General features: G+C 40.9%; 1 protein-coding gene across 1 annotated transcript in view; it reads left to right on the top strand.

Annotated features, from left to right (window-relative positions):
* Window positions 1–21001, top strand: part of PCBP3 (poly(rC) binding protein 3) — a 213401-nt gene extending 192400 nt beyond the window's left edge. Inside the window, exons 14-16 of the mRNA XM_090041235.1 lie at window positions 2969–3021; window positions 16882–17051; window positions 20724–21001. Of these exons, the coding sequence (XP_089897361.1) occupies window positions 2969–3021; window positions 16882–17051; window positions 20724–20760 (260 nt within the window). The 3' untranslated portion in view covers window positions 20761–21001. The remainder of the gene's footprint in view (window positions 1–2968; window positions 3022–16881; window positions 17052–20723) is intronic.
* The last annotated feature ends 3859 nt before the right edge of the window (window positions 21002–24860 follow it).

Raw genomic sequence — 24860 nt, 5'->3', positions numbered from 1 at the left:
AATGCAATATTTGGTGACAGCGCTAGAATGATTATGAGTAAGGCTGTGTGAAGCTTCAGTTGCTGATTTGATTCAGCGGAGATTTGGCCTAATTCAGCGACCAAATTCTGAATCCGAATCAAATCAAAGACCCTTTAATCTCTGAATTGAATTGGAACCCTCTGAATCAGTTTGGAAAGATTCAGAAAGATTTGATGGTTCGGACATAGGCACAGTTTTAAGTGTTTTACTTAAATTGCTGTTTAAAAGATTTTGCAGAAACTGTGAAATCTGGAATTGTCTATGAAATCAAGAAAAAACTTAATAAAAATAAAATGCTGACTCTTCACTGGGAGCCAACAGTCCTCACTGCTGCTGTGGCCCAGCTTCACAGACACCTGGGAGTGGAAGGCACCGGCTGGTGGGATGATATGAAGGGCAATAGAAAAAATAACAGCTGCCGCCTCTTCATTCCTCTCCCCCAGGGCCTCTCTGCCAATCAGTGCCGAGAGGCAGGGTCACCTGAGTACATCTGTGAAATGTCCATGGAATTTGGTCATGATTAACTTGCAAAAATTGGTACATCTAACCATGATTTAAGTAGACCCCTATCCATAGGTCTCAGTCTTGGTGAAAAGTACTTTTCATCACATCAGCTTTGGCATGCTAAAAAAATGATGATACTTCACATTTTAAACAAAATTACATATAATTACTCTTCATTCTATCGTTAGCTTAGTGTCATTTGCAGTTATAAACTTAGTGCCAAAATCTCCTGCTGTTCTAATTTAAATTCTTGCTTAAATCAATGCTATGACCAGAGATGTAGCTTATTGGCTCATTCATTTTCTAAGTACTTTTTATTGTTATCAGCAAAACTAGAAGGAAGTTCTCTTTAGAGGTACAGAAAATCTTGATGGAAATAAAAATTGGCAAAACTAGATCATTACTTGCATAATTTGTATATGCTTACTAGAGCAACTGCAAAATATCCCATGGCATTTATGGGGTGATTCCATGTTGTGAATTGTACAGCATAATTCAATATTGCTGCTGTGTTATTCATAGCAACGTAATAAGTAACGGGCTTCATCTCTGCTAATTGAGGAAAATGGTAAAGCAGGAAGCATTTTGAGAACAGGAGAAGGCCATCTGGCCTTATGATATACACCTTTTTTGTTTCATCTCAATTCTATTTTCCCTATTCTTTTTTTCTAAACCTGTGAATCCCTCTTTCTCCACATGTACATACACTTAGGTTCATTTTTCAGATATTTATATTCTTTACCTTAAATCCCTTCCCTTGTAGTTTATTATATATCTTAATTAAAAGTGTTGTAAATAAGTGTAAATTCATGTTGGCGACCAGGCAGCTTTGCTCTCCTTCTACTTCAAATAAGGATATAAGTCATTATCTCTGCCTTGAGTGAAGATGTAGTCATTTCATTTAAAGAAGCTAATGGTGACATATTGCTTGGTCTTATACCAAGAATATTATGAGATGCTGCTTAATTGCATATCAAGCTATATAGATTCACTCCACTGCTTCCCATATTGATGGAAGTGTCCTGTATCTTTTTGGAGAAACTGAAAGGAAAAATATGTCTCTATACATATTGGTCACTAGATACAGTGTGTTTCTATGTGGTTTTGCAAGCGTGCATGCTCTAAAACTGAGCCTTATTTTATTGTGCTTTTCCTGTGGAGTAAGGTCTGATGGGTGTTGAATTCTGTTAGTGCGTGTGCTCTATTTATTGCTGTGTATAAACCTATGGTGCTTTGACTCCCAGAGTTATATTACAGAACATGAAAAAAGATAACATCAAGGACTTCCACTCACAGCGTGTACTGCTGAGTCAGGGTGGCCTCATACTCCATTTTTATACATTTGTAAGCCCTTGGTGAAGAGACCTGCCAGAAGGGCCTACAGAAATACATTATTGTTGTGATGCAGCATTTCCACTTGTCCTAAGAAAGTCCATTCTTAATCTATCTGCTACATCTCCTCTCCTTGTTTGTTACCTAAAATTAATTCTTTTGCATTGATATGACTAGAACAGGGGTATAAAATAATTTGGCCCCTGCAGACCAGGTGAGTGGTGTGGAGCCAGTCCATGGGCCAAAGGACTGGTACAGGGCTGGTTCCGGAAGCTATATCAGGCCTATGGACTCCCTCTCTACACACGGCAACTTCTCCAGGAGCCACACTGTGTATGGTGTCTGCCCTGGACTGGTCAGAGCAGGGCTGTGTGCAGCATGGGTCCCAGGCCAGCAGAGGCAGTTGCTGTGTGTGGAGTACGGGTCAACTCCAGACCTAAGGGTAGCATCATGTTCTGGAGGATGGTCCATATCTTTGACACTTCTGGACTAGAGAGTTTTTGTAGGGTGTATACTTCTTACCCCTTGAAGACACCGTCATGATGAAGCATTTCTATTATACTGGGTTTCTGCTTTCTAATAGGATTTCTCACATGCTGGCATTTGCTTACAAACTTCCTTGCATAAAAGGCATACATTATTTTTCATTGGTAGACTTGCAGCAGAGCACACAGTATTGCTTATTTAGTCTACCTGGACATTACTCAGGTGGTTCTATAATCTTGCACTTTGTTTTATGTTAATCTTGAACCATTTTGCATTTTATATTTGAGGGAGGGAAGTATGACCCAGGTGCTAATAGTGAGGAGCTTTTACCTTTTAATTCCTGGAAGAAAGACAGCACTGGGAAGGCACTTCTAGTCCCTGATGCTTAGTTTGGAAGCTGTGAAGTTCATCTGGAAGGGTTAGGAATTTCAGCAGACCAGGTAATGCTGTAGGAGAGAGATTAGTAGTTGTATTCCTTGTCATTATACCAGAATGTGTTGTTCCCTTCCCCTCCTGGCCCTGAAGCAGTGCGCAAAATTTGTAACGTCTGCTATTTTGGTAAAAATCAGGAAATGCATAGCTTTTTGTTTGCAAGCTGTAACCATTTTCCCTTGCATATGCTCAGGTTTGGATGCCAGTCCCCCGGCCAGTACTCATGAACTCACCATTCCCAATGATGTGAGTATAGCACTTTTGAATGCTCTCTGTGCCTTGATTTATAAATATGTAAAAATGAGAAATAAATCACTTGAATAGCATTAGAACAAACAATTCGTTCTCTAAATCCAGCCATATCACTTGAAGAAGGTTGCTTCTTCATGCAGAATGATTTCTGGGCAGATTAAAACAAAGGCATTTAAGAGTGTGTCGGTATGACTGCCCTTTTTATATCTTTGCTAGCGTAAAATCTCATTCAGATTTTTTCTTTAAAGTGAATTTAGTGCTCATGAAATCTGCCTGGTTGATTGCTCTAGAGAATGAAGCCTTTAATAATCCACAACAGGTACAGCTGGAGAAGCACTGCAGACACTTCATATTGTCTCACCAATGTGCCTTAACTGTAACTACCTCTGGGAGGAGAGGACAGCTGCCCTGTCAGGCTTTTTGCTGTGCATCAATAGGACTGATTTAATTTACTGAAGATAAAGTTGAAAGGGGATTAATCACAAATTAATGCTAATCTTATAAGGAAAGGGAGACCCTAATATTTACTTTAAAGAATTGGCAGATGTGTAGAAGGAGAGGAATGAAACTAGTGATAATTTTCAGCAGTAGGATACATGTAAAATCCTTTCTGTGAATTTTGCATGATGATTTTTAAATAAATGCTCACGACCTTGTTTGTGTTCCATCAGCATTTGAGCTGTTGAGTGTTACAGATACAAGCATTGGTGTGCAGTGAATTTCAAATTCACATGCTCAGATATTCACAGAAGCGAAATATTAAGGGTGAAATTCTCAGCTTAATTTCCGACATATGGTGCACACAGAGGAGTCTGGGATAAATAGTTGGATAGCATGGGGTAGGTTTAGCTGGCCATATATTACTTGCTCCCCAACTCTAATCAAAGGCAGGGAGGCAAAGGGCAGAAGGTATGATACTCCATTGATCCTGGATGGGCACAATGATTCCTATGGGACTGTTGCAGACAGTAGTTGTTGGGGCCCATTTTAATCCCATTCTCCTCCCCACATGAGAACAGGAGGAGCAGAGAAATAATATAAGATTATCTGTTCTGTCCCTTTCCACCAGCACTCTCCTTAGGTGGGACAAAGCTAAACTCACCCAATTCAGTATTTGTATCAAGTGTTCACCTAGTTAAGGAACAGAAATGCACCCTGTGCAGGTGAAAATTGCAGTTGCAGCTCAGCATCATGAAAGTTTCCCAGTTCAAATTTGGTTTGCATAACTTTCAACACTGCTGTATTTTCCTCTGAAACTCCCTGTGTGTAACATGGGGCTTGATGAGCTCTTTTAAGTCCAATGAAACGCATTTTCATATCCCTCTTTCCTATTGGTGTAGAATACAGACTTTGCCTCTTGTTCATAAAGGAATAAATACAGGTGAGACAGGAGATCACTTTACAGCATCAGGGGAGGGTTGTCCCTCCTACTGCAGAGTGGTGTGAGGTCTCAGGATTTGAGAGGGTAAGCTGTGAGTTTCATAGTCATTAGGGACTGGAAGAGACCTTACAGATCATCAGGTCCAGCTCCTCTTCACTTGGGCAAGAAAAACTACTGGGATCAGATGACCCCAGCAAGATGGGCGTCAAGATTGTCAAAGTGGGTGACTGTACCACCTCTGAGGGGAGCCTGTTCCAAAATTATTCTCTTTTCCAGTGGCCCAAACCTTGGGGTGGTGTGTATGCATGTGTTTATGTGTTATGGCTGCTTTATCTGAGCCCTCTTGATTGTGTAACAACTGTAGTATAAAGAAATCCTATTTTATAGGGGAGTGGAGGAGCTGAGGGACCCATTCAAAGTCTTAAACACACTTTAAAAGTACCTTTTTCATAAGGTCATTGTAAAACACCCCTCCTGTTGGGAAGGAATAGTATTATAAGGCAATGCTTTTATGTAACCACCTGGAGAATTCCACTCGCTTAGAACAAGTGAGGGAGAACCTTCAAGCATGATGATGCTATGATCAGCTGCTTCTAGAAAAATAATCCTTTCATTTAATACACAAAGCTGCAGAGAACCTTGAAGTCTTTTATGCCTTAGAAAGCTATTATGATGATCTCTCCAGGGCTAGGGACAGACGTTACACAAAACCGGTTTAAATGATCAGAAACTGATTTAGACCTGTAACAGAACAGATGCTCAGTGCACATAAACCAGTTTGAAAATGGCTGAAACTGGTTTGAGATAAACGTGGTTGAATGTAGTATCAGACTTAATGGATTTGGGTGAAACCAGACCCCTTGGTGGTTTAAGTTAAACCTGACTCCCAGCATGCTCTCTGGGTGGGGTGGGGCTCTCTGCTGCACAGCAGGGCTGACCCCTCCCCTCTGCTTCCTGGTTGCAGCTCTGGTAAGACTGAGGGCTGCTCCCCACCCTTCACCTCGCCACTCCCAGCTAAGTAGGAATTCCACCCTCCCCTCTGCCTTGATGAGAGGTCTGTGTATCAGCCAGCATACCACATGCTGCTTATGGTCCGTGCTGTGTCAACAGGTAGGATCAAGAGGTAGCTGGTAATGTCCCTCTGTTGCTTTCTTAATGGGGTAATAAACACTGAGCTAGGGATGATAAACACTGTTATCAATTCCCTGCTGATCTAATCAGAGCATTCTGCCCAGGCCTGGCCACGCCCCCCCTCAGCTTAGCTCTGTGGAAGTAAAGGAGGGCTGCTCTAGCATCCCCTGACTTCTAGCCTGAGCCACTACAGGCATGTGCTCAGTTACTAAGTGATTTAGCCTAGCCAGGTTAGACTAACCTGCAAAGATTGAATCAATTCAGGCTCAGGCTTTTTGAATGTCTGTCCCTAGCCCAGTGGAGTAGGGTGGGAGCACTGCTATCACAATTAGTCACTGGACACTTTTCAAATTTGCTTTTGTTACTAGGGTTAAGTAAATCCTCTTTGGAGATGGCTAGGAGCTTTCCTGTTTCTGATTGCTTATGGCTCCGTGAGTTGAGTTATCTTGGGATTTGAAACATACATTTACACATGGTTTCTGTAAAGATCAGGCCATATTTTGCAGCAGGATCCATTTCAAATAAGTAGCAGTTCTCTGTAAAGGTGATGCCAAAATGATTGTCATGTGTCCCTTTAAAGAACTCAGGATTGCAGTCACTAGAAGTCAAAAACTTATTATACAAGGTTTATCAGATGTTTTCCGCACCCAGTAGTTTGAAATATCTTCTTTTTTTTTAACTTTATGCCTCTCAGTGGCCAGAATAATTTTGGCCAGTAAGTTTTACCTCAGACAAAAGAGGCTGCTTTGAAGCCCTTTCAAATTTCCTCTTTTATCTTTGCCTGGAGATGACAAGCTGGCTTGAACATCTCTATCTTAAGGTGAGTAATGTAACATTTTTTTAGCAAATGTGGATCAGGTTTTCCTTGTGTTACAGGGTAAAGCAACACCAGAAATCAAGGGATGAACGCCCTTGTTTTTAGAAATTCTGCTTGACTAATTGTCATCCCCATTCCCATTTTTAAAATGATTTAGTATACTTGTTGTTGTTCCTTGTTTAATTATGTTTGATGGGTGAGAAGAAGCAAGAGAGTATAATGGAAGGCAGTATTTTTTTGGAGGAGGACTAATTTCAGAAAAGCTCCACTTACGACATTTTAAAAGTATGTATTTTCTAATCAGGAGACTTCCATCTCAGTTTGCCTTTTTACAGGTTCAAAGCACAGAAAATCATCAGCTGTGCCAGAACAAACAGGGACTAGGAGCAATAAACAAACATTCCTCTCACCCCTGAAATTATTGCAAGACCTGACTGGAAAGAAAGACAGAAACAGAATCCTATAATCATTAAAACAGGGCTAGAAAAGACTTCAAGAGATTGTGTAGTCCAACTACATGCTCAAAACAGAATCAGCCCTGACTGAACATCCTATGCAAAAGTTTGTTTAACCTACACTTAAAAACATCAATGACAGACGTTCCATGACCTCCGTAGGTTATCTGTTCCTATGTCTAATCACCTTCATAATTGGGATTTTTTTTCTAATATCCAGTCTCCCTGCGGAATTTAAGCCTATTAGTTCTTGTCTTGACCCCTTTCGAAACAGAGAGCAATTAATCACCATACTCTACTCTACTCTCAGTGTTTTCTGAGTTTGAAAATTGTCTCTAAATCTCCCATCAGTCTTATCTTCTGTAGGGTATATAATCACAATACTTCCAACCATTCTTTATACATCACATTTTCTCATTCTATATTTTTTTTTGTTCTTTTCTGAATCCTTTCTAATTTGTCCATGTCTTTTTTTTTTTCCCTGGAACCCCTCAGATCTTTTTCTGCAGTACTGCTGCCTCCAGCTAGTCAATCCTCATTTAGTATTTTTGTATTTGATTGTTCCTTTCTGTGTGTAGCACTTTGTGCTTTTCTTTATTTAATTTTATCTTATTTGTTTCAGAGACTTCTCCCAGTTAATCAAGGGCATTTTGAATCTTATCCTTGTCCTCTAAGATACCTGCAATCCTATTTAGCTTTGTTATTTGTATATTTACTACATCTAGACTCAGTTACCTAATCTATCTCACTAATGAAATTACGGAACAATACTGACCTAGGACAAACACCTGGGGAACCCAGCTTGATAGTTATCCCCAATTTGGTGTTTCCTGGCCAGTTGATAATGGCTTAATTATAAAAACATGCTATGCTTTGCAGCAACAAGTATAGAGGACTCTTTTCCTATGGTCTTCAAATTTGCACATTCTTCAGTTAAAATACCATGAAACTAGGTCTGTGGGTTGGGGTTTTTTATTCCTGTAGCTATCATACATGAGGCTGAACTAGTATTTCATTTGATATAAGAAGCAAGCTCCAGTGTTCATGGCAAACTGATTTCAGGAAAAGAACATCTTTAAAATATCCCACTGGGATACCAAAAACTTCCCCTGCTCCACAGCACATGTCATTCTAGTTTTGGTTTCATCATCAATAACTCAGCAGTAGGGCAGTAGCCCCAGGAAGTGAAAGCCATTCATAGACTTATGCTTGGTTCTGTTGAACAAAACTATTCCTGTAAGAATAGATAGTAATAGTAGTCCAATTAAAGTGGGAAGCATGGGAACAAAGACTTACCTCAGAGGAAGCCCCACAACATCCCTCTGAGGTATGTCTTGGTTCCTGTGCTTCCCACTTTGATTGGACTGCTATTACTTTCTATACTTATATGAATTGTTTAGTTTCCATATATCCTGTGGTTGGGTTAGAGCATATATTTTAGACACACACATCCAGCCTTGATTTAAAGACTTCAAATAATGGGGAATTCACCGTATTCTCTGAAAAGCTGAAAATAATTGCCTTATTTGTAGTCTGGGTTTGTCTATCTTCAGCTTCAGCACTTGCTGTATTTTTCTCTGTTAGTAGCTTAAATGGCCCATTGCTATCAGAAATGTTCTCCCCATGTGGATTCTTTTATACTGTATCATGATCTAAATCTCCTCTTACTCTTGGCTGACCTAAACAGAGAGACCTGTAGCCTCAGTCTAAGGCAGGTTTTCTAAACCTGATATCAGTCTTTGTTCCCCTTTTCTGAGCCCTTTCTACTTAACCAACATCCATTTTGAATTGCAGATGCAAGAACTGGACACTCAGTGTCCAGTAATGGTCTTGCCAATGCCATACCCAAAGGTAATAACATGTTTCTGCTGCTATTCCATATTGTTCTGCTTGTACTCAAGGCTTGCAGTAACCATCTTGGCCACCATACCACACTGGGTGCTCATGTTCAGTTGGCTGTCCAACAGGACCTCTAAGTCCTTTTCAGAATCTCTGCTGTGTAGGATATAGTTCCTCAACCTGTTAAATACACAAGACATTGCGTAAAGTGATGTTATGAGTCTGTATATGGCTGGGTTTTTTCCCTTTTTTTAACAATACTTAATCAACAGCCAATTTCCAGATGAAGGGGAATTGGCAGAGTAACATATGTCACATTCTTATATTAAATGTAATTACAACAATCAGCAAATAATTTTAATAATTCTTAATGTGTGTTCAGTATTAAAACAAGTATATTAAACATTCAGGTAAGAAGTTTCATAGATTTCATAGATTTCATAGACATTAGGGCTGGAAGGGACCTCGGGAGATCATCGAATCCAGCCCCCTGCCCAAAGGGCAGGAAGTCAGCTGGGGTCATAGGATCCCAGCAAGATAAGCATCCAATTTACTCTTGAAGGTGTTCAATGTAGGTGCTTGAACCACCTCCACTGGCAGACTGTTCCAGACCTTGGGGGCTCCAACAGTAAAGAAATTCTTCCTTATGTCCAGCCTGAAATGGTCTTGCAGGAGTTTGTGACCGTTCGACCTCGTCATCCCTTGGGGCGCTCTGGTGATATAGATGTTGACAAAAAGAATACAGCAGCTGCCATTTCAGTTCATTAAAATGAAGAATTGCAAGGTGAATTGCTTGAAAATGAACTTAAATTTGTCTTCAGAATAGAATGCGCACACCCAGATGGGATTTACACACATATGCATCCAACAGCTTAGTTGCTAATTGATTTATACATACAAGTCCTATTGGCCCATCAAGAGAATAAAGCTTGCACACAAAAATGACAGACAGCAAATTGATAAGACCTCTGAGGCCCATTTGGAAACTGGGCCCTAAAATTGTTCTGAAGTCAAATCTTATTTTCTTTTCTTTAATGTACATGTATTTTTAAATAAAAACATTCTCAGTTTTACAACTTTGCTTGTTAACTGCTTTCACCCTGATTCAGCCAAGGGTATTAGCTTAAACAAAACTTTGTGTCTGCTTACATTTGGTTAAAATCAAATGAGCACAGCTACTCTAAACTAGCTGAGGCACTTGTCCCATATTTCTTGAGAAACATTTTGGAGAATGTAAGGTGTCTCAGCCTTATGGTCTGGTTTTGCCTTTCAAGTAGGTATGGGGAGAAGGAATTTGTGCATGGGACAGGGTGGGATTAAACAAGAAAATGCATGCCTTCACCTCTTGATGGGACATTTGGGCCAAGGAATCCTCTTTATGAGGTGAAAATGACTCCAATGGTAAGTGACATACCTGTTTTCTTCTAATTAATTATTTAACTCTGCTAAGCATCTTCAGTTTGCCTGGGTATGGTGAGAAACTGAGTGAATAAAACCCTGGAATCTAAATCAAGTCCAGCTTCAGGTTCTAAACAGAATATGATGGAAGGCCTCTGTAATTTTGACCAAGATCCATTTTGCAATGGCAGCACATACACTGTAGATAATTTAAGCATGTGAGAAAGTATTTGTATAATTATGGCTGATGGTATTTAAAACAGCAGCATGTATACCACCTACTACCCTGGTAAACAGGTGGTAGAAAACCTATCCATACAATAACAGCAGACATTCTCCTCCTAGACTACCAGTCTAACCTCAGCTACAAAATTCCTGGAAAAGAAGATATTTTCAGCAATTACTTTTTTTTCTAAAGGACAAGGTCATAGTGAGAAATGAATCAAGAATTTGGGTGGACATGTGAACTACATCTCAAGTCTTTAAAACCTCCACAGGTGGAGAGGCAGTGGAACTTCCATCCTTGCAGGTTTTTAAGGCCTGGCTTGACAGAGCCCTGGCTGGGATGATCTAGTTGGGGCTGGTCCTGCTTTGAGAAGGGGGGTGGTGGTGTTGAACTAGATGACCTCATGAGGTCCCTTCCAACCCAATTTTTTTGATTCTATGATATCTTGCACTATCAGATACAGATTCTTGTCGACTATATTTGCATTTTTCTTCAAACAATGCTGTTTCCAAGTTATGGCATCTAAACTTTGTATCATAGTATATCTAACTGTGTATCAATAACTTGGTGACTGGCCTGGCAACTGTATACTGGGCTGGATTCTATAGACAGGGTTTATTTTGACTTGCTGAGACTGAGGTAAAGAAAATACTGTGATACAGGCAAATATCACCTCCCTTGCTGACCTCCCTTTCTGCATGTGCAGTGCACCATTTTAGGGCACCTGTACATGTGCCAGATGTCTGCTCCAGTACATGCTAATTAGCACACGTCGGAGCAGACTTGATTAATTGAGTCTTTTCGAATGTGCTGATTAGCACACTCCAGCAGCCTCTGTGTCACCTGTATTCAGAGTCACCATGCTTCAAAATGGTGGCAGCAGTGCTTTAACTAAAGTTTGTTTGACAAGTTTTAGGCAAAGCACCCCCATCGCAATTTTGAAATGCAGGATGATGAATACATGTGACACTGTGGGCACTTTAATTACAGTAGCTCTTGGAGTCACTATAATTAAAGCATTCCCCCTTCCACCCCCGAGAACATTTAGAGATGCCCTTAGAGCCTGGAGTTAATTTTGCTGTTAACGAGCGTTTCCATGTTTATATGCAGAAATTAAATGGATAAAATACTATACCAGAACATCAGCTAAGAATAGTTACTAGGCCCTGTGACTGCAAGGAGAACATTCTGATTATGATTCTGTGTGATGCTGAATTGCCGAGTCATCAGGTAGCTTAAGATGATTACTCTAAGACATGTCAAATAGACCTTTTTGCCTCAGTGAAGTGTTGACTCTGAAGCCTAGAATCGGTTAAATGCCAGCTTTAATTTTTTCAGTGTAGACTATTTTCAGGCACGCATCCTTTGAGTGCCAGTCCATATTTCTATTCTGCTATATGCAACTGCATATGTACCTCAAGCACTCAACCTTGGAGACATTTTTGTGTTAGCAGTACCCAGAAAGCTTCCATTCACTCTTCCTCTCCAGGCTCATACAACGGCAGTAGACACTTCCTGCTCCCCATTTCCTTTCAGCTGCCTGAGCTCAAGGCAGTATTTCTCTGCAGTCTGTTCCAGATTTGTCTGACCATTTTTCAGACCCAACCTGTTCTACCCTCTTTCTTCTTTTTGTTTTTCCAGACAAATTCTGGTTTGCCTTTTCTCATTATTCTCCTTTGTGCTTCTGGTCTCCATCATTTCACCACTGAAACATGAGGGTCTCCTAGCCTACTCCTCTACCTGAGTGAGGTTTCTTTTTTTCCCATGACTCTGACCAGGCTTCTTCCTCCACACTTGGCATGGCTTTAGGCTGTTTCTCTGCTGAAACAGGGCTGTGTCTGCCATGGATGAGTATGGTAAGGTGCTTTTCCTATTTAGGGGAGTCTCATGTCCCAAAGGGTTTTCAATTTTTTCACTTTTTCACTTTGAAAGATCATGAAGTTAGACTCTAGCAACTCTGTGGGGTTAGTTGCTAACTTCAGCATGCAGGAGTCAGGTGAGCAAAGACACTGCAGAGGTGTAACTTCCTTTTTGAGAATAGGGGTCTCATTGGCAGGACCACTGGCAGTGCAAGACCAGTTCAAAGGGAGGATCCCAACCCAGGGTTTTCCTTGAATGTGTCTTCATGCTGTCTTCACTCCCCTGCCCCCAACATAAGACTTCACAACTATACAGGCATGTTGAAGGTGCTCATAAATGACCCAGGACAGATTTCTGGTTCCAGATAATCTGTCTTAACAGTGCCTATACAGCATAAAAACAAGTGCTCCCTCTGACACATTCATTATAGAGCCAATACTCCAGCACTGCCTTCCATCCTGGCACCAACGGCCTTGGCAATAGTGTCAGTTGCTCCATTGATTTGCATATACCTCAGTGGTTTCCTGCTACACCATTGTCTCCAGCATTTCTGACATCTGTGGTGCCACCTCACCTCACTGAACCAAATGATATCACTGTCTAGCCAAAACCAGTTTCTGCTGTTCTCCCTGGCCTGGCTGGCACTAAGATCCATCACCTCCAATTCTGGTTTGTTAAGGAACTGTTCCTGTTTCCATATACATCAACACTACCAAATGAGGTATCCTTATCTGACCATTCTTTCAACCTCTGGACAGCCATCACATTCTTGATTTCTGGCCCAGTAGCCATGAGAATGAATCTCTGAGCTGCACATTCAAGAGGCAGCTCTCAGGACACATTCCACCATCTGTGATCATGGTCTTCTGTCTCAGCATCACAGGCCATTCATGCTCAGATCTTAAGCATAAGAGGACTTCGCAGACATAGCAGCTAGAATGGAAAAGCTTCTTTACACTGAGGTACTTTCCTCTTCCTTTCCTACTGAGATGTCCCTCATTCATCATCACTCTGTAAGGACCCAGTTAACATCTGAAGGGGGAGGTCCTGTTTCTCTCCTCCCAACTAACACTGACAGTTATGAAGAAGTCTCCCCACAAGGTTAGGGGACAGATGTGAATGCCTTTCAAACTCAAGCTTGTGCATAGAAGTAAAACTATGTGCTAGTCTCAGAGCTAAAATCAATTGAAAGAGCATTTTGATCATTTCTACATCATATTGTGGGGTTTCACATCCAGATTATGATGGATATAATCACTATAATGTGTATAAATATAATACAAACAGGGAGGAGGATGCAAGATTTTCCCTCTTTGCTGGTAGGTAAGAGGCAGCCTCTGGAACTAGCACATTCAACATAGGATCTATCCATCAGCCACATGCCTCCTGTGATTGTAGAATACCCAACTGGATAGCTTCAGTAGGCCTGTCTCTCTCTCTCTCTCTCTCTCTCTCTCTCTCTCTCTCTATATATATATATATATATATATATATATATATACACTGAATGGGTGATCATGCACTGTACACTACAGGACATTTTCTGGAAGGCTGACCTTTTTTCTTCAGACAGCAACAAAAAGTGTTGCATCATCTTCAAGAGAGGATTCAGATGGAGCTTATTCTCCAAAACTTTTTTCATGCTATGCTTAGACAACTTCTTTTATACTTTTCACCTATTCCTCTAAGTCAGCAAGTGCTATGGAAAATGCAACACATCTCCACATGACTAATCTTGCTGTCCTCAACTTGGACAAAACAGTTTCTGTTCCTAGATTTTCTGTGCATGTCTGTGAGTAGACCAGTTCTCTACTAGTGGTCCCAGACCTGCTCTCCCAGTTCTTCCTGGAGAGAAGACACTCCATGTGGATCTGTACACTCTGTATTTCCAAGCCTGGATACTGGATGGTTTTAAGCAGTTGAATAGGCCTGCTCCTCTCTTGACAGAGCTGTTCCCATCCATAGCAGGAGAGACTGAACCAGAAAAATTTAACTGCCTCAATGACAGCATTTTTGGCCTGGTCCTATATGAAATCTCTTTCTCCCCACAAAGCTTCCATTCTGGCCATCTTAGAGTCTCTGTTAGAGCTGAAGTATAGTGACTTGGCCCTGAGCTCTGTCAAAGTGTACCTATCTACTGTCTCAGCTCACCACCCACCTGTGAAGGGTCTGTCTTTCTTACCTTGGTTTTGAAATTGGCTTTAAAGCTCAACCAAGATATTCTCCAGTAGAAGATGCAATGCCTCAGTGAGAGCTAAGCCTGGGTTTACTGCCAAATGCACTCAGCATTCGAACTGATGAACATCAACTTGCTACTCCATTTGTCCCTGAGTCTGGCATTCTTGATGGCCACCACTTTGGTAAGAAAGGTGGGTGAAAACCAGGCACTCATGGCAGATTTCCCCTCCTTCCCCCTTAATGAGGAGAGCTTGCTGTTGGCAATCAGAGCCCATAACATCCCAGACAACTTTGGTAGACTCACTCTGGAACATGTCCATCACAGATATTTGCAAGGCAGACTAGAGCTTTAAAAACCAAGCACTGTGCTGTTATTGAGGCCTCCAGACCAGATATGACAGTAGACAAAGCAGCCAATCCAGTCATAGTTTGCTTTAAACTCTGAGACCTGCTGCAAGCGATTCAGGCATTGTTCTGGAGTTACCCACAATGGAAAGTGCATGTGGACAGGCACTCCAAACAAAAAAAAGCACAGTCACTCGCCAGAACTTACTAGAGTTCTTTGAGATGTGTTAATCATGTCCCACGTCCTGTCCCTCTTTGGAGTCCCTGTCACTCTGGGATTCTGTGGTTGAGGGAACTGAGAAGTAAGAAGCATAAACTGTCTTTTCTAACCCCTGTATTGAGCTCTGGAAGAGGTCAGGTGCATGAGGTGTCCAAACTCAAGTGTTCAAGGTGCATGCTCATCTACAGTGGAATATGGACATGGTTGACACATCTGACAGATCATCAGACTCGATGATCTATTGAGGTCCTTTCCGACCCTAACATCTATGAATCTATGACTCTCAGAGAACTCCACTTATTGTTCATTACCTTCTCTATATTTTGAGCAGAGCTTTTATTTCTTAATCTTGTTCCTTTTGTACCTCGTGTTATTTACCATTTAGTTTCTATGTCAAGAGAGAATGCCATTAATCAAGGTTAGAAAAAATATACATAAGAATTACCTAACCTTTGTTTCAGTAATTCTAAGGGGACCTGAGAGATCACTGTAAATAATCATATCTTATTTTAATTTAATTTGAAAATTTGTTGCAGATCTCTTTGCCATCTGTTAGACTTAATACCACAGCCATTTTAATGTCCAAAGTTAGCTTTCCTTGGCTGCTGAGAACATAATAATATAGATCTGGAATTAGAAAAAATGTATTTTCTTCCATGTACCTTAGATTTCCATTCTGCCACTGTTCTTATATCCAGCAACATAGAAATAATCCAGCAACATTCAGAAATTCTCCTCCTACCTTTCTCTTATACAATTTTCTCTCTTTTCTCACATTTTTTATTCTTTCTTTGTTTCATTGATACATTGTCCATTGGTGGCCTCTGGAAAGGAAGTTTGTGATCTCATTATTATAATAAGGAGACAGGTGCTCTTTCTCTAAACATCCTGCTCTTGATGGCACTCTGATATGAGATGCTATTAAGTAGGAATGGGCATGGAGACGTTAACCACCTTCTCATCCCCAAAGGATTTGCAGAAAGGAGGAAAGATTGAGGAATATTGAGAACTGTTGTGAGTCCTAAACTGCTTGTGTCTGTAATATATCTTCCCTGGGTGCTTCTACGTATGCACAAGACTGTGCACTAACTGGTGTTACTGTGCAGTCCGGATGGCGCTGGATGGGTCTTTTCCCATGCTACTGCGCAGTAGCATGGGCATCATGATTCGTGCCTGCTGCTGCTACATCACTGTAGCATTGGGCTATGGAGACATAGCATCTTGTGTAGACGCACCCGCTGTGTATATACAGGACTTCAGTCTCTAGTGCTGTTAATCTGCTACACTTCCCTCTCTCTCTGTCTGATATTCACCTCTGTGAGCCCATGTTTCTTTAGTCTTATTTACCTTGAAACCTTTAGGCTTTTCTTGCCAGGGGGTTGTTCAGTGTGGACAGAGAAATTGACCTGGAATAGTGTTAAGGTTGAGACTGGCCAGTTCATATGTAGTCATAGTATAAGTATGTTTAAAAGAACGTGAAAGAGCAAGGAGGACCAGATGATGCCTTTGTTAAAAGTTCAGTAACAGAAGCGCTACTTAGCATTTTATACAAAGTAACTCTCCCTAAAGTTAAGTGTGCAATAAAAAAGATTCAACATTTCATCTTTGATTGGTTCTGAGCATGGGTGAGGAAACACCAGAAGATGGATTTGGTAGCATAGCTCTATTTTCCATATCTTAAGCCTTCAGTGCTAGTTTGGCATAATCTTAGCACAAGTACAACTCTCTGCTCAAAAGAGAAAAAGGACTGGAACAACATCAGGTTGTTGCAGGTCAGCAAGAAGTCACAATGGCAATGAAGTTGAGGGAAGTTGTTCCTGTTATATGTGGCTTGCACCAGTGCTTTTAGTCTCTTGCTTTCATGAGCATTAAAGTCATTCACACCTTTTAACAAAAACAAGTGGCCCACCAATCCCTTGACCTTCACCGTGTAATCATGCTTGCATCCTGCGAGTTACTGTCTGAGGATCCGCTTTAAGAAATTCCCTCCATACTTTTTTCTAGCTAATAGGCTGCATAATCGGACGCCAAGGGACCAAAATCAATGAAATTCGACAGATGTCTGGAGCGCAGATCAAAATCGCCAATGCCACGGAAGGTTCATCGGAACGTCAAATTACCATCACAGGAACCCCAGCTAACATCAGCCTTGCCCAGTACCTCATCAACGCCAGGTGAGATGTGCTAATCAAGGCCCCATTCTTCCACCCCAGTCTTTATGACCTCCTTGTAAAAGAGAAGCCAATAAAATAAGACATACAAAACTCAGACAGTAACACACACCCCAAGCATCACATTCATCAGAGATGACTTCATTAGGTTTCAGGGCAGCAGATTAAGTGAATACACTGGTGATTTACTGTATGTTGATACCTGAAGTGAATGTGAATATTATGTTATTATTTTGGATTCTTCTGCCAGGAACACTCTCTGAAGGGCAACTCATAACCAACTTCTCGATGTTAGTACTCATGGCCACAATCAGTATTTTGCTTCAGTTGTGGGCCTGTTAACATCTTCTTAGTCATACCCCATGTTTGAAAGAGCTTGTGTGTAATTAGACTGAGTTATTTTCTGCAGAAACATGGCAAGTTCTCAGGCAGGGCATAGGGAGTGATTTGGTGTGGAGAGGACATAATTTAAACCCAGCAACTTTGGCCATATCACAAGACCATAAGGAACAGCAAACCCTAAATGATAAGTCTTGATACCTCTTCTACCTGCTTCCAAGATTCATAAATGTCTTCCCCTTTCAAATAAATATATTTAAAGTAACAAATCCAGTAAATAAATAAATTGAAGTAGCCTGTTTATTTTCATTTAATAATAGCACATATGCAATAAGTTTGACCTGCGGACATTTAGTAATTGAACATATTGAAAATGTTTACCATCAGCATTGACCCAGATTAGAGTCAGGACACCTGAATATGGTTTACTGGTTTAAGGATGTATTAAGTAGCACCTATTCATGGCAAAAAAAAATGAGCATGCAAGTAAGGACTATTTAGTAGATTAGACTTTTTAGGAAGCAGGCAATTTGGGAGTAAGCAGTTGAGTTTATCCAAGAGTGTGACCTATATTTGAGGTTTTTGGGGCACTTAGATTTAGTCAGGTCTCTTGTATATGTGTACAAATACGTAGATGATAGGATAGGGTGATGGGGAACCTGAGAGGAAATGTGAGTCTTATCTTCTGGGATATCCCCTGAAAAAAATGCATTGTGCTGAACTAAAAAAAACTGGTTAGTTGCAGAAGGGATTGATGCAACTAAGACAACTTTCAAATCTTTCTAAGCTGCGTGGAGCATGTACCATGCCATCACATGTCACTGGGATTTTAGCAGTTATCCAACGTGCCTGTTAACTTATGATATTATTCCACGTGTCCTAGAAGTAATTTATTTCTTAGTAGCTATGTGATGACTTTGGTGCTCCTTATGGTGAGGGACTGATAGCACTGCCTAGATTGGGTATAGTGCAGGTAGGCTTTGTGCAAGATTTCTTTTCATATGGAGTTGTGCCAACTAACCTCAGCTCTAACCTGTAGCAACCTTCACCATTCTATTCTCACCCCTCCTTCCCATGCCGCTGTGCCAGAGCACCTTATTTTCACCTGTAGAAGCTTTCTGTTGTTCAAGTCCTCCATCTCTCCTGAGCAGAGACTAACAGTTCTGCCTAAATCTCCTTCAAAATCTATGTGACCTTCCCACCTACAAAGCAACACTTTGAGAACAGTGTTAAAGTTGCTTTCAGAGAATTTTCCTTAAATTCTGTCTTTTAAAGAATCCCTCCTTTTTTTCTTTGCAGGTTTTGGCTGTTAACTTTACAGATAGGCACTATGTGCTATGAATAATCCAGAGGAGATGGGTTTTGGGACATAAAAAATATGTCTTATATCAGACTCTCCCAGCTGTAAAAATCTAAGGCAATATCAAGATGCAAAGGGGAATTTAGTATTTATAAACATTTTGCAGATAGGTTTGCTACATACCTATTTATACCTAAGGTGGTCTGGCAGGAACAGCCCTGGATTTTGAAGGCTGGTCCCAGCTGGTTGGTAAAAATTAAAACAAGAGTCCTGGAATTGCAGGGGCACAGTCTGGCAGGGAGGTGTAGTAGCATGATGCACCAGGCAGCTCCGCCTCCCCACTGGACTGCTCTTGCACCCCTGTGCACCAGCTTCTGCCACTGTCTGCAGCAGCATCACTGACTTGGGGAGGAGGTAGTATCCCAGATGTCCCGGATTTCCTCATGGTTACCCTACTGATACCTAACACAATCACAGAAGCAAAGACATAAAAAGCTAAGCCATTTTACAGTATCTAACAGTATAGCCCTGGAATGACTGTATATGCTGCCCCTGGAATGCTGGCCTCTAATGCCTACAGTATCAGAGCACAAGCAGCCGTGACAATGAATGTCCACAGCTACCAGGGTTGGGACGGGTGGGAATAGTCTGGTAAATAACTGGGTGTAGGACAAAAAAGGGAGCAAAGATAAGGTTCTGATGTAGTCTGTGGAATGGTTCAGTTGTGGAGTTGTGGCCATGGTAAGGTGTACCCCATGAGAGAAATAGGGCGTATACTGTTCGATGTCTTAGCTTTTCATTTCCTTGCTTTTGTGGGTTCTTATTAATTATATTGTCGGTGTAGCAACCTCTGCTGTCTCACAGCAGAGATATTTGGAAACTAATTATTTTTAATGCTTATGTGGTGGTAGGGAATATTCCTGTGAGGCAGTAGAAGTCAGACCTGGACACAGGCATGTGGAGCTGGGTGGCTGACCAGGGCCAAGACAGAAAGGGAACCTAACAATGAAAAAATATTACAATTGGAAAAAAAGTTTTAATATTACGTATATATGGAATGGGCAATGTTATCAATTGATAACAAACTATTTAAAGACATCAGTACCACAGATGTGATAAAGACTTTTGCAACAAAAAATCATTGATACATTGGAGGTTGATACTAAGTTTCCCTGGGGCCGCCAGGAATCTAGGTGTGGTACTAGTAAAAGTGCTACTGACAGAGAACATTTTCTCTGTACATGAGCCCTCACATGCTGTAGGGGAGTATCTGGCAGACAAGTGTAAGTCCTAGCAGGCAAGGCTTTTTCATGTACCCAACAACATCAGTTAGGTTTCTTTGTGCAGAGAGAGCCCTTCCTCAGCCAGTCAGGATTGCTTGTGCTCAAGACCTTGCATCTGACTTGTGTGCCCAGTATAATAGATCTCAAAATATAATGTACATAAGTTGAAAATCACCCAAAATTGGATGTTAAAAACTGATAATTATGAGAATTATGGCACTGCACACACAAACCTTATGTATAGGGCCTTAAGCATGCATTAGCCCTGTAGCACTAGATCTTCTCAGGGGCCACCTTTCTGTCAAACTTGGGATAAACAGAGACAGTGTTTTTAGGATTTGTATATCACCAATGGAAAGCAGAGCTGCCGAAAAACCTAATCCAGAGCTGAATTCAGATATTTCTCTAAAAGTTTATGAAACAATCTAGAACTTCAAAGGTCATGAGACCTGAACACTGACATTTCACACTAATTGACCACCTACTTTTAGAGAGAGGCAGGATTTTAAACCCATTTTAAAATGCAGCCCTAATTGTGGTGTTGCTAGTGGGAGTCTCCACAAAGTGGATTAATGTAATGAATATTTCAGCATGGCAGATTACACTGGAGAAAAGGGAAGAATGAGTGGGATATAGCAGAAAAGAGGACAGTTGTGAGTATACCACAAAATCTTTTTCTTTTCTAATCCTTTGATTAAGTACTTGTTTTTATCTCTTCCCTTTCCCCTTTCTTTTTACCTTTGTCTATTCTAGGCTGACGTCTGAGGTCACTGGAATGGGCGCACTCTAATTTCTACCTATCATCCTTCATTCTGCATCACCTGACCCTCTCAAGCCAATGACACTCCACCCAGCTTGTATATCTGTATAGCTACTGTCTTCCCCTTATCTCCAGAGAAACTTTTTCTTTACTAACATATACACGCACACACACACACTCACCCCCCCCACATGTTCACACACACATGCAAATGTTTCTTTATAAGTTCCATACTGTGATCCTAATGTTGGTACTGAATTCCTTATTTATGGTCCAGGCCTGTACAGTGTTAATTATTTTAATTACCTTTTGGGGGAGGTTCCATTGGTGAGACTTCAGAAGAAGGTTGGTCTCTAGTGTCAGTTTAGCTTAGCTATTTTAAATTTGATTTGGCATTCTAACAGCACTTATTGTAGTGTATGATCTTTGATGCCATCTAGAGCTGTATTTGCTTTGATATACTTATTTTCTCACAGTTATTCCATTGATGCTCCCATATTTTCATTTTGCTTGTCCTGGCTCACCTTTTAAACCTTTAATCCATGTCCTGAGAATATGGCATGGTTTTCCCCATGTTTTTTTGGAAGCAGAATGTGTAGGAGCCAATGAACCAGTCTCACAGTCCCCATTGGTTCCCACACAGGAGATGCTTTTTCCAACATGGCAGGGTCCAGACAAGCCATATTTATGCCTAGTAGAAGGGGTGGGGGGAAAGTCTAATTTTTTAACTAAGAAGTAATTGGGCCCAGGGAGGATTTAGTGATATGTAATTCAAAGCCACAGGGGCCTCTAATAGTATTCTGAAAACAAAACCCATCGAGAACTTTTGGACTTAGCTCAGGAAGCTCAAATCTCTGTGAGCCTGCTGTGTTTGTCATTGTTTGTATTCAATAAATGTCTGTGTGCAGCTCTGCTACCAATGAGCTCTGATTTCTGACTCTCTGTTCTTCCTACTGGATTCCTGGGATGAGCTTCTAATGCAATCCTTGGCTTGTGTCCCCTGCCATTTTTCTAGTTTAACTATGGAAATCTGGGGTCATTTACAAAACCTTCTAATTTTTTTCTCCATAAGGTTCCCTTTTGTGCGGCAAAATAATTCCATTTTGCTTAAGATTAATATATATCTTGTAGTATGGAAAAAAAAAAATTCACATCTGGCCCTCTTGTCTGGATGAATCTGCCATGGATCCTGCATCCTTACCTATTGTTCTTCAGACCCAGCCTTGTTTTCTGCTTCCAGGGTCTTGTCTTTGTATCTCTCCCCTACTTTTTATAAGGGAAAAATTATATATTTTCCATAAATATTTTATAGTGTACAGAGTGTATAGTATGTATTTTACTATATCATATACGCAGAAATAAAAATAATGATAAATGGCAGAGCCAACCTAGCTAAAATATTTGTGCAATGCAATGCATTTTTGCATTGAAACATATGGGAATTATACTATTTTTTCTCCTGAGTTTCAAGATCTCAGTCCTTCCCACTCTCTCTCTCTCACCCCAAAGCTCCACAAACACACGCCCATAAATTCAGGATCTCCAGACCTCCTCTCTTCTTCCATGAGAGCTATGCCATCTATTCTTCGGCCATCCTGTTGATAAGGCTCCTTATCTATCTGAGTTCAGATTCTGTAGTTGGAATTTCTCCTAATGTCAAAGTTTCTGCACGTGCTTGTTTTGTAGCTGTGTATCTGCCATGCACTGCAATTTGATGAACTTCAAGGAGGACACATGAACATGTGCATATTTCTCAGCTAGCCCTAACGGGCCAAGGAGCAGTGACTTCAGTTCAAGGGCACCTTGGGGTGAGGCATGAGGAGATAAGAGAAGTGTGATGAGATAAGCAGATAAGCTGACAAACCAGGTGGTGGTTTGTCCCTGGTTGGAAGACCCTTGACCCCCTACTGCTCAGCCTCTGAGTTAGGAGGTAAGCACCGTAATATATAAATTGGCTTTTGAAATCAGGTGCTACTCAATTCCCAAATGTTTTGGAGGGGTTTCTTGAGTCTAAAAAGGTTGAGAACGTCTACCATGGGGTATATGTGGGCTTTTTAAGCCCCAGCTGCAATAAGGTGTGTGCACATCTGTGTGTATGTGTGTGTGAGAAAATGCCATCTCAAAGGCATTCTTTCTGAAGATAAGATGTAACTGAATGCCTGATAGCTGGGGAGGATGATCAGGAGCTGTGCTCTTTTGTTAAAAGTATTTAGTATGTATTACTCCCAGCTTAACCCCTTTCTATGAGTAGACATGGCTGAAGATGGTGCTTAGGCCATCCTCCCATTATTCCCATTCTAGTCACATTAGTGTCACCCCACAGCTTGGGCTGTAGGGCTCCAGAAACCAGGATTGTAGGTGCTTCTTGCAAATGTGCAAAAAAAGGGGGGTGGGGGTGGGAGGAGAAAGGTAGAGACACCAGTCTTAGTAAAGTATCTTGAACTTCAAGTGTTTTGAGGTCACTGAGGAACTTCAAGCCATAATACTTAAACTTCAAACTCCTTAAAATGCTTAGTCCCATCCTTCATTTGCTATAAATGGTCTGGTATCCACAGCAGTTTAGATTTCCCAAGCTTTTTTCACGTGATCCTGCAGTGAAATGCACTAGAAAGTGTCTCATTATGTGAGGATTGTGGGGTGACAGCATGCTTCAACTAGTGCCAGTCATATACTTGGTAAATAGCCTCATTTCCAATAGAGAGACTGGCATTGGTTACGTCTGTGAGGATGTCTGGGCAAAAGAATTGTTGAGCTCATGCACCTGAGTTATCAGGGACATCTCCTCATGTAAAAATGGCCTCCCCTCATTTAAAAACATACCAGATGGTTTTCCCATTCATTTATTAGTACAAAGCCACACTTCAGCTTCATACCAGGGTCAGCCATGCCCTATGCCATTCCTGACTTTGCATCTTTCACTCCTGTACAGTATTAATATGCTCCCGATTTAAAGTACAAGGAATGTCTGTAGAGGAGCTTGGGGTGCAACAAAAGATAAGCACATGATCCACCTAGAAATACCACCCACTAGTGTTTTAAAATAATACAAGTCAGTACATCAGCCAATAAGTATAACAACCAAACATCTTCCATTCTGTTCCATCCAAAGCACCATATTCACTTCAGATTTATAAAACATATCCTGGAGATGAACATGTTTGCTATTTAAGCCAGGTACTTGAGGAGAAAGTATTTTGGTATCCTGTGCCCTATCAGGACAATGAGATGGCTTAAAAAACTAGTTGCCTTATTTTGCACTGATTAGTTTTCAGGTGGAATTGTAGGTAGAGCTTTCTGAATTAATCTAATCTTGAGCTGAAGAATGCAAAGGATGGATTAAAAAAATAAATCTGCAACCTGTAGATCTGCACAGAGTTAACAAAGCAGGTGTTGCCATTGCTGTAAGTTGGTCAGTGAGAACTGGGGATCCAGGAGACAATATTTGCTTCAGAACTGAAAGTGGATTGAAGTTCAGCTGTGTTCTAAACCCCTTCATGTTATCTTTTTGAGTAAGTTTGCACACTTTCATGAATTATAGCATCTAATCAGAAAACATTAACAATCCCATTTTGACCCAGGTTCATTTACTGAAGAAATGAGTTGGTAGTGGAAATCTACCCTGAACCTGTCACACCCAGTTTAAGACTGTAAACTCTTCATAGCTGGGACTGTCTGGTTCTCTGTATGTTCAGGGTGTAGAACAATGGGGCCCCAATCTTGATTAGCCTTTAGGAACTGCCATTAATAATAATAATTCATAATACTCCTAAGCGTCATACTTCTTTGTGCTTGACAATTGCAGTAGAACAAGTTGCCATTAGCTTATATTTATAATATAATTTCTGCTTCTTTCAGAGCAGCACAGAAGCTCAACTGCAACCAATATTGTGATGGTGGAATTCACTGTTTTGCAACGGGTCGATTCAGGGACATATTTAATCCCAAAGATATATGGGTAGAATTCCCTCTGTGCACTGTTTGGAGGGATCAAGTAGGATAAATATCTTGTGTTGACCTGCGCTAAAGTGGATTTTACTGTGTGCCTGGAGCTTCAAGTTTGCAGAGGGATGAAGATCTGTGAAAAAAAGCTATATCACCAGGGCCTAAATGCATAAGTGAGAGTGAAGGAA

The sequence above is a fragment of the Crocodylus siamensis genome, chromosome 4 (genome assembly GCF_052110815.1).
Source record: "Crocodylus siamensis isolate JL-2025a chromosome 4, ASM5211081v1, whole genome shotgun sequence".
Classification (NCBI taxonomy): Eukaryota; Metazoa; Chordata; order Crocodylia; family Crocodylidae; genus Crocodylus; species Crocodylus siamensis.
This window is presented reverse-complemented; position numbering and strand designations above follow the sequence as displayed.